General features: G+C 51.9%; 1 protein-coding gene across 1 annotated transcript in view; it reads right to left on the bottom strand.

The window, feature by feature from the left end:
• Positions 1–2865: 2865 nt before the first annotated feature.
• The window catches only part of CABLES1 (Cdk5 and Abl enzyme substrate 1), a gene marked incomplete at its 5' end in the record, with an annotated part of 116716 nt that continues 108783 nt past the window's right edge, over positions 2866–10798 (bottom strand). The window contains 3 exons of the mRNA XM_034642194.1: positions 2866–4242; positions 8311–8518; positions 9664–9770. Of these exons, the coding sequence (XP_034498085.1) occupies positions 4102–4242; positions 8311–8518; positions 9664–9770 (456 nt within the window). The remainder of the gene's footprint in view (positions 4243–8310; positions 8519–9663; positions 9771–10798) is intronic.

Genomic DNA, 10798 nt, shown 5'->3' with positions numbered 1-10798 from the left:
TCCCCCCACCACTGCAACTGTCCACCCCTGGACCCGACGCCTGGGACACAGGCCTCATCTGAACAGCAACCCTGGTCCAACTCTGGGTGAGGCCATCGACTGTGGGAGCTCCGATTTACAAAACGTGAGCTGAAGCTCAGCCCAGCTTAAATCTTTCTGGCCATGTGCCTCCAGAAAACGCTAGAGGCAGTGGCCCTATACTCTGATGTCAAGACCACCTTTCACTGAGAGACCAGCGTTTTTTTGTTTTTTTTTTTTGTATTAAAATCCATTTATAGAGTCTCTGCATTTCTTTGAGACACCAGTGAGTGGGCTTTAGACACACCTACTTCTTGTGCTAAATCAGAGAACAGTGCCTGTGAGCTCTCGATGCACACAAGTCTTCATGAAATCTGGGCACAGCTTCTGCCTTTGCAACAAGCCCCCAGGAGCGGCTGGTGCTCGGCCTGCACCGTCCTCGCCAGTGTGTTCTCATGCCCTGAGCAGCCGTGTGTTTGCAGACTTTCTGGAATATCTCTTTGGAGGGCTGAACGGTCCTTTATGAGGTGGGGGCTCTGAGCTAGCTTGCTCACATTCTGCAGTGAGTGCTCGGGCAGTAAGAACACCATTCCTTTCACCAATTTTCTTCTTTATAACTGTTTGCCTCAGTTGCGCCTCACAGTCGCCCTCCTGGAAGCCGCCTTTTAAGGTGGTGTTAACAACATGGGACTCGGGATTTACAGTCTTCATGTTTCCTCCCTTCCCAGGCCACCAGCGCTCTCCTACCTGGCCCTGTGGTGACCTGCCAGCGCTGTCCTTAACCAAACGGCCCTGACAGCCCCCCCACGAGCAACTCCGGCCACCCCCTCACAAACCCTTTGAAGGGCTTCCCCCATCAACAGACCGGTGACATGGCGAACAGGTAACAAAACGACCTGGCTCAAATGTTCTCCAGCAGATGGCAAGGGGGGTGAGGAGGCCTTGGGCTCCAATGGGTGATGGAGGCAGCCCGAGGGAGAGGCTGGAGGGAGAGGAGAGGCCCGAGGGAGAGGCCAGCCGTTCAGGCCTGAACCGGAAATGTCTGAGAGAGACACAGTTCAGTGGGTGCTGTAAACAGTTTTATTTTTTTGCTGTTGAGGGAATGAAGGGGACAGGACAGAGTAACGAGGAGGAGGGAAGGCTCTCCAGTGCCGCCTGCTCCCACATCAGCAGGGCAGGGCCTGGGGTACGGAGTGGTTTCTGTGCAGTAGGGGACCCCCCCCCCCAAAAACGGGCCAGGTGGGTGAAGACCACAGAAACTGTAGCAGGGGAATTTTTAAGTTAAAAACAAGGAGAAAAACACAAAGGAAACAGCTTTGCATTTGGGGTGTTTCCTGGGTCCACTGAGGTTTGCCCGGGGGAAACAGAGGGAAAGTAGTGACCTCTACTGTCACTGGGCTGGCCCAGGCTCAGACTCCCAGCGGCAGCTACTCTCCGCGGCAGGGGAACAGACTCTTCCCAAGCCGGGCCACTGCTCGGGGATAGGGCAGCTGCTGCCACTTCCTCCCCAGGCGGCTGCAAAAGCCTGTCTGCTCAGTTGATATCCGTCTCTTACTTGGCAAGGCTGACTAGAGGAGAGAAGCCCAGTCTGGGGAAACTGAGTCAGGCAGAGCCGCTAGGGCTGTCCCATGGGGCCTGCTGCTAGGCAGGGCTTCCCAACAGACGTGTGCACAAGGGGAGAGCTAGAGAGGCTTCAGGGCATGTCTGAGGAAGCAGGACTGGCAAAGAGCTGAACCCGCCCCTCGCGGTGGAGGGTAAGAGCCTCGAGGTCTACAACAGGCAACCGAGTGCCCGTCTCCACTCCACACAGGCTCAGGCTCCTTGACTCCGTGTCGAAGCCCCAGGCTGCAGCAGTGTCTGGGACACACGCCCCCGGGCCGCTCCCGCAGTGACCTTCGTCCCCTTACCCTCTGTCTCCTTTTACCTTTAGAAAGCTCATGTCAAGGACAAGCAAAAGCAGCCCTTGACAAAATCTTTCTTAGACCCCACCCCACTCTACAACTCCACAGGCCAAAATAGTTTAAAATTAAGTTCTTAAAAAAAAAAAAATGAACCAACAACTTCCTAAGTTCATCTTGTAAACGCTAAAAGCCAAAGAGCCCCAAATTCAAGAACACTTGCCTGATTTTAAGACCCAGGAAGGACCCTGGGGGCGTGTCACCCATCAGACGTCCCCCTAAGCTTGGCAAGACATTCAAGGCAGATGGATGGTGGGGAGCTCTGTGGGCAATTTCTAGATGCCAGTGGCCTTGTTCCTCAGAAAGGCTTTCCATCTGCCAGGTACTCAGCAGGGAGCCGAGCCTGCTGCGAACCTGGGGTGGCTCATTGGACAGTGACAAATGACAGACCCCAGGAGAGGAATGGCAAGGGCATGTTTAGTTCAGGCGATGGAGACGCTCTGAACCCTTTGTGCTTCGTTCCCCATTTGCCTCATCAACAGCAGGTAGGTGCCCTTAACTGTTATTTGATTTAGAGATTGCGTTCGTTGTAGCCCCTGACAAAACCACGGTCTCACAACTGAATCCAGCCAAGGACCTGCATTGGCACAATACTTACTTAGTGCCCAATTCAGTTAAATCTAGGACTCTGGAGAAGGGGAGCATTCTGTTCTCTCCCCAGCTGTTTCTTAAATTCCTCTGTCCTGTGACCGCCAGATTCGTTCCAGCTCTGCTACATAAAGCTGGGCGTGCTCGGCCTCCCCGGGCCCCCTTTCCCCGNTCCCCGGGGGGGGGGGGGGGGGGGGGAGAAGCTCCAAATCCACGTGCAAATGGGGATGGTGGCAGATGCAGCAGTAATGCAGGGCAAGGGGTGACCGGTGACACACAGATGTCTACACAGACACAAACATGGATATAGAAACAAAATATTTTAATTCTTTTTACATGGCCCCAGGCCGCCTCCTGTCAGGTGAACTCCAGCAGGCACACCTCTTGAGGCTGCGAGGTGCTGGGTGTGGCCATGTGCCTGAGTACGGGTCATCCGGGCCAGTCAGGGCAGGTGACAGCTGAAATTCTGCACAGACAGCGGTGTGGGGCGCTGAGCAGTCCCTGGCTCTGTGGTTGACCGAACCTCAGCTCTAGCTGTAGGGTGTCCCAGCTGTCAGAAGCCTCCCAACACCCATGGTGCGGCTTCCATCTACTCTGGAGTTTTAGAAAACATTTATACAGCGCGAGCACACTCAATGTGCCTATGATGCACTCTAACGTAGAGCACGGGATACACACCACGGAGCACAGCCCCAGCCGTCTCCACAGCGGGAAAGCGCGAAGGGCAAACAGCGCGTGGGGCGGCAGCGGGGAGGGACGGAGCGCCTCACGCCACACCGTTCCACGTGACCCATCCAACGCCAAGAATGCATCCTCTTTGTCCCGTGGGTGGTAGGAGCAGTAACAGAAACTATGGCATTTTCTAAGGGCAGAGGCTGTCAGACCATCTGGTACGTAGAGTGTGACCCAGAGATGATCTAGAACTAATTACTGAAGGTAAGGCTGGCTCAAGAGCCCAGGCAGAGGTCTGCTCTCCGGCGGGTGGGAGTGGCTTTGGGGGCCGAAGGCTGACGTGGAATCTGACACACGCATTCTCACTGTTCTGTGCCCGGGTGGGGGGTAGCGCGTGTGAGTGCACTTCCAAGCGCTGACACAGACACAGACTGGCACGCTTTTGCTACAGTGAGGGTATCTTTCAAAAGCTCTCCCCCAGCTGCTGCACATTCTCCTCTCCACTCTGCACTCCTGAATTGGATCGGCTCTGGAGGGGAGGCCCTGGACCACGCTTGCGAGGTTTGTGTGTGCCCGGGAAGAACACCCAGGTGGGGACGGCTGGGACTGCTTGCCAGGGGAAAGCCAAAAGGCCCTCTGCCACCTTCCACACGGGTCTCCCCTTGCCCCGCTGCGGAATAACCGCTCACGGCTCATCCCGGCTAGCCAGACCAGGGCTCCCTGAAGAGGTTCCGGTACTGCTCTACACAAAAACATGTGGAGAGGGAAAAAGGCTGGTATGTTGAGTTCTGTTTTTGCATTTCCAGTAGCAAGTGCTGCTGGAGCGGCTCCGGGAAGTGGTCCCTGCCCCGCCTTGGGGCCTGTGCTAGGAGCTCTGGACCAGGCGTCTGTAATGGGGCAGGACCTCGTGCTCCGGCAGATGAAGCGCGAACTCCAAGGCCACCAACACTGGGAATTCAAAGGCAATCAGTTCTCGTCTATTCAGCCGGAACTTCTCTTCCAGTTTCTGCAATGGAATGAAGGAAACCAAGAGCGCTAGCTGCTTTGAAATCAAAATCTGAGGCTTCTCTTATCTGTAAGCTCTCTATCCACCAGCCAATGAGTGTTTATGGAGAAACCCCTTAGGGGCAAGATCGTAGAGGAAGAAAGGGGGGCGTCAGTGTACTTCCTGCTCAGTCCTGGTGAAGAAACCGAACCACCCCAAGGACGCACGGTCTGTCGGGAGCCTGCCATCCGTCCCATGACTTCATTTAATCTCAATCCTGCAAGGTCAATGCTAATGTCCACTTCACAGATGAGAGAAAGCAGGGTCAAGAAGGTAAGAAGTTGTCTAAGGCGACCTGTGCCGTAAACTGCTATGCTGAGCTCCAAACTCAGCCAATCCTCCACAACAGCAGTAACCATGTGGAAGAGTTCAGGACTGGGGCAGCCGACCATGCAGTTCTGTCCTTTCGTGTCACACGCGAGGACCCGAGGACCTGCTGGGATCACTGCCTTTCAGGGCGTCGCCCGGCTGCAGCGCGTGGGTGCGAACGGCCCGAGCATGCATAGTGCTCGGCTCGTGCCCAGGGGCCCCCCTCCTGCTCTGCCTCTCGCTCCACCTGGCTGTGGAGGCAGGAATGAAGGAGAACCACTGGGGGGAGGTGTGTAGGGAAGGCCTTGTTTTTGCCCGGGAGCATTCTGCTTTGGCTTAATAAAAACCACCAGGACAGCAACGAAACTCACCGGCGGAGCCACGATCATAACTGGGACGGGACCTTGCGTCAGCCTCATTGCTACCGCAAATGTCAGACCATGGCCTGTGTGTTCTGCAGGGACGCTATCGACTTTTGCCGGGTGGTCTGCTACTCAACTACCATTAAATGTGCATAACCTACACGTGCGACGATTAGTTCAGCGAATGTCTACGTAAACCTGCTGATTCTCAGCTCAGATTTGGTCACCAACATGCCCTCCACGTTCCTGAATGTATACACTACACAAGTTAGACAATCACGCACCATTTCTCAGAAGCCGCAGAGCACGGACCTAACACCTTCTTCCATCGATGATGCACAGATAAACAAGGCAGGTTTACAGACAGTGACGTACTAGTCAGCCTTAAAAAGGAAGGACATTCTGACACACGTTACAACATGGGTGAATCTTGAAGACCTACTGCTAAGAGAAATAAGCCAGTCACAAAAGACAAACAGTGTATGATTCCACGTATGCGAGATAGCTTGAGTCGGGGTCAGAGACAGAAAGTAGAACGGCGGCGGCCAAGGCCAGGGAGGGGGAGTTCGTGTTTAATGGGGACAGAGTTTCAGTTTTGCCAGATGAGAAAGTTCTGAAGACAGTGGTGATGGCTGCACAACACTATGAATGCCCTTGATGCCACTGAACTGTATGCTTAACAACATCCGGTGGCAAAAAGACAGTCTCTTCAATAAATGGTGCTGGGCACACTGGACAGCCACACACAGAAGAGTGAACTTGACCACTCTCTCACACCATCACAAAGATAAACTCCAAATGGATGAAAGACCTGGAGGTGAGACAGGAATCCACCAAAATCCTAGAGGAGAACATAGGCAGTAACCTCTACGACATCGGCCACAGCAACTTCTTTCATGACACGTCTCCAAAGGCAAGGGAAACAAAAGCAAAAATGAACTTGTGGGACTTCATCAAGATAAAAAGCTTTTGCACAGCCAAGGAAACAGTCAACAAAACAAAGAGGCAGCCCACGGAATGGGAGAAGATATTTGCAAAGGACACTACAGATAAAAGACTGGTAGAACTTCTCAAACTCAATACACGAGAAACAATCAAAAAATGGGCAGAAGATATGAACAGACACTTTTCCAATGAAGACATACAAATGGCTAACAGACACATGAAAAAATGTTCAAAATCATTAGCCATCAGGGAAATTCAAATCAAAACCACACTGAGATACTACCTTACGCCAGTTAGAATGGCAAAAATCGACAAGGCAGGAAACAACAAATGTTGGAGAGGATGTGGAGAAAGGGGATCCCGCCTACATTGTTGGTGGGAATGCAAGTTGGTACAGCCACTTTGGAAAACAGTGCGGAGGTCCCTTAAAAAGTTAAAAATTGAGCTACCCTATGATCCAGCAATTGCACTACTGGGTATCTACCCCAAAGATACAGATGTAGTGAAGGGCCATATGCACCCCAATGTTCATAGCAGCATTGTCCACAATAGCCAAACTGTGGAAGGAACCAAGATGCCCTTCAACAGATGACTAGATAAAGATGTGGTCCATGTATACAATGGAATATTACTCAGCGATCAGAAAGAATGATTACCCAACATTTGCAGCAATGTGGACAGGACTGGAGGAAATTATGCTAAGTGAAATAAGTCAAGCAGAGAAAGACAATTATATGGTTTTACTCATTTGTGGAACATAAGGAATAGCAGGGAGATCGGTAGGAGAAGGAAGGGAAGAATTAAGGGGGGGGTAAAAAGAAGTGGGAATGAACCATGAGAGACTATGGACTTTGGGAAACAAACTGAGGGCTTCAGAGGGGAGCGGCGTGGGGGGATGGATTAGGCCGGTGATGGGTATTAAGGAGGACACACATTGCATGGAACACCGGGTGTTATACACAAACAATGAATCATGGAACACTACATCAAAAACTAATGATGTACTGTATGGTGACTAACATATCATTAGAAAAAAATTTTTTTTAAATGGTAAATTAAAGCAAAAAAGAATGCTATTTCTTATGTGGGAAGTACCTCCATTAGCTCCCTTTCTGCTCTTTCTCATTTGCCACTGAGCCAGCCGCACAGCTAGACACACAGGGCACTGGCGTAGCCACGACCTGTAGTATTCTGACGCTACGACATCTGACCCTGGAGGGTCAGCCCCCTCTAGGGTTAGCCAATTCTCGGAGTGGGTGCACAACCTGCCTGTAGGCACACCCTCCATATGCAAACCAACCAATCTAAGGCCCACACCCCAACCATCCCCTCAATCTCCTCTCTCACTCTACCACCCAAGGCCAAGGAGACAAGTAGGGACGGCGCCTCTGTCCCAGACTCCACGGAAATGACTCCAGCGAGCCAGTCCAAAGCCTGCCTACCCTGCCTGGCCTGTTCCTTCCCATGGAAGCCACAATAGACTCCTGCCCACAGTTCCCCTTCTTCGGCCTCCTGCCCAAACGTGGTACTACTTCCCCACGTGGCCCCCCATGCTATGATGTCCCTTGCCCCCCCAATCGTATGTTGACACCCCATCCTCCAACGTGCTATTAAGTGGGGGGGCTTCGGGAGGTGAGCAGAGAGCTGGCTTGTTTTCTTTCCCTGCCATGGGAGGACATAGTGAAAAGGAGGCCGCCACAAGCCCTCAGCAGGGACTGAAGCAGCTGGCACCTTGATCTTGGGACTTCTAGCCTCCAGAACAGTGAGAAGTAACGGTTGTTTAAGCTGCCCCGTCTACGGGATTTTGCTATGGCAGACCAAGCAAAGACACTTTGGGAACTGTGATAAGCTATCTTTTCAATGGCAACCGTCTCTTGATCTGTTGGTTTTACTGTTTCTCAAATTTTCTATGAATAAACTATTTTAAAACAGGCATTCACATATCCACCCAAGATCGGGGTTTCCTTGCTTTGATGGGGCTCTCCTTTAAAAGAAGGAGGTACCACTCAATCAAACCCATGCCCTTCCTCAAAGAAGAGGCAACTAAGGCCACAGGAAGCCAAGGCCTGTTGAGCCAAAGTGTCTGATGGACACACTATAGTCACACTGCCCATAAGTCCCCTTCCTGTTACAGTGGCTTCTGTGGCTTTGAGAATAATTTCACCCCTCATGGTGCCTGAAAATTGGTTTTTATGGCCAGACCCAATACTGGGGATCTTTGGTTTTGTCAAAGTGGATCACCCCTCTGTTCCAGCACAGCCTGAGCTGTGGGGCCTGACTTCTGCTGCAGGATGACCTCACAGCCCTGGTCTCCCAGTGGCTACTAACAATCAGAATTCTCCCAGGCAGCATCACCAACCAGGCTCTGCTCTTCCCACGTTTTCCCTCAGCCAACAGGACTCGGGTCACTCACGTCAATTAAATGCTTGACTTCGTGTTTTTTGAGGTCACTTCCGATTTTGGCTGCTAAGAGTACACACGCTCCAGCACAAAGCTTCCGGTTCTGTTTGTTTAGCTTTCCCTTGAGGGCGAGCTTCTCAAAATAGACAAAGGCCATGGCCACTGTAGGCTCCTCGAAGCCACAGTCCTCCTGGGCAAGCTTCCGCATCTCTCGCTTCAGACTAGAGAAGGACAGGAAGAAAGGAACGTTATTAGAACTTGGGAGTTTCAGAGGACTCCAAAGAAAAAGACTAGTCCATCCCGAAAGCATTTCCTTTTTCTCATTCCCAGAAGGGTGACGTGAAATGGGACTGAATCCTGAGGAGTAAGAAATTTCCATTACGTGTGGAAGACTTAAGCTGCTGGGGCTCTTCTCTGTTGGTAGAACTGTACAGACCACGTCCACAAGGGACACAGAAGACCACACTGAACCCAGGTGGCGTCTGAGGGTGTCTGGAAACTAGGCGTAGAGTTGTCCAAGGGGAAGAGGAAAGGGAAATAAATGAGGGGCTCACTATCAACACTACCGAGGATCCGCCATGTTCAAAAACGATGGCAGAAGAGGGGTTAGGCTAACAGCACAACAGCCAGTGTACTTAGGAAGGCTACCCGGCAAATGGACAGTGTGAATACTTTGTTTTTGTCACGTCTTTGGCTTGGAACCTGCCAGAATCAAATCAGCATTGGGCTACAGAGCATGTAAATATTGGCACATACTCCCACACCGTGCTGGCACAGAGTCCAGCCTCCGCCACTCCACGCACTGAGTGTGTGTCCTGGTAGACAGACAACCCCAGGCAGCTCCTCTCTGGCCCGGCAGATGGGGGTCACCACAAAGTCAACCCAATCAGCTGCAGGGGAAACACGGGCCTGATTCTGCTTTGGCTGTTTTGCTAAATGCTTAAAGGTGGGGCTTGGCTGTCACCCCTCGGGTGGATGGGTAAAGAATGATCTCGAGTGCTATCAAACCAACTCTTCTCTGTTTTGTCTACATCTGAGAAAGCAGGGAACTGAATGTTTCCTATTCTGTAACAACCTTGACTGAACTGCTAAGCCTCGGACAGTAGGAAAGAATGATTCTTTCACTTAAGGAAACTCCCCCCACACCCATGTCAACTCGTGTGGAGAGCTCCGCCTTCTGTCCTGCTCCCCTTGGCTCTCACTCACGGAGGCGGGATCAGCTGGCGTCGGCTGGGCCTCTTCTTGCTGCACGTACCAGTGTTTTATTTCCCTGAACTATAGGAGGAACCAGCACACAAGCGAGAGCCTAATTCACGCCAGGAGAGGGTCTCGATGGAGAGTTCAAGCGATGTCGGGCCTCACGTACCTCCTTATTTTGCTGAGTGTTAACTTAATGTGAGGAAACTTCTCCTTGAAGGTCTCATTCATGTCCTTCTTGAGATCTGAGGGCTTCACATAGTCGATTACTGTGGTCTGTAACAGATCAGGCAACTCAGGTCACTCTTTTCTAAATTTTTTTTTTTAAGATTTTATTTATTGGGAAGAGAGGAAGAGACCATAAGTGGGGGCGGGGAGGGGCAGAGGGAGAGGGAGAGGGAGAAGCAGACTCCCCACTGAGCGGGGAGCCTGTCGCAGGGACCTGAGCCTAAGGCAGGTGCTTAACTGACTGAGCCACCCAGGTACCCCTCCCCCAGATCCCTCTTTAAAATAAGTGCCATAGGTAACAATTACGTACACTTTATGGCCAACTTCCACCACTTCTGACAGCACCAAGCAATGAGGAAGCCTGGAGGAGAGGCCCGGCAAGGGCCCCACTGAGTCTGAGCGCCTGAGGGGACACGGCCTCTGGAACACAAATGCCTGCTACAGGCGACATGGGACAGCAGCAGCCTCCAGCCAGCAATCAGTGTCTGGCAGGGAGGGAGCCCCTTTCAGTTCCTGCACCTCCACCCGCTGTTCAGACGGCACAGCGTTTAGGGCATGGCCTGTGGGCCCGCACACGAGGTTTCAATCCACACTCAACCATCGCCAGTCATCCGGCCGTAGGACATTGCTCTAACGACCCCAGACATCAGGCTCCACATCTGTAGATGGAAACAGCTAACAGTGCCTACTTCACGTGGCTATTTTGAGAACTATGGTAGAAGTCAAGGGCTCTGTGCAGAGCTTGGCACACAGCAAGCACTCAATAAATGTTAGCTCTTATTTTTTTCATTGTGGGAAAATACACATCACGTAAAACTTACCATTTTAACCATTTTAAAGTATGCAGTTCAGGGGCATTAAGTACATTCACGCTGGTCTGTGGCCATCACCACCATTCATCTCCAGAACTCTCATCACCTTGCAAAACTGAAACTCTGTCCCCTTCAACAACTCTCTATTCCCCCTTCCCCCACCCCAGCTCCCCCTGGCAACCACCATTCTGCTGTCTCTGAACCTGACTTCTCTAGGTCCCTCACAGGAGTGGAATCATAGTGTTTGTCCTTTTGTGACTGGCC

The sequence above is a fragment of the Ailuropoda melanoleuca genome, chromosome 14 (genome assembly GCF_002007445.2).
Source record: "Ailuropoda melanoleuca isolate Jingjing chromosome 14, ASM200744v2, whole genome shotgun sequence".
NCBI classification, from domain to species: Eukaryota; Metazoa; Chordata; class Mammalia; order Carnivora; family Ursidae; genus Ailuropoda; species Ailuropoda melanoleuca.
This window is presented reverse-complemented; position numbering and strand designations above follow the sequence as displayed.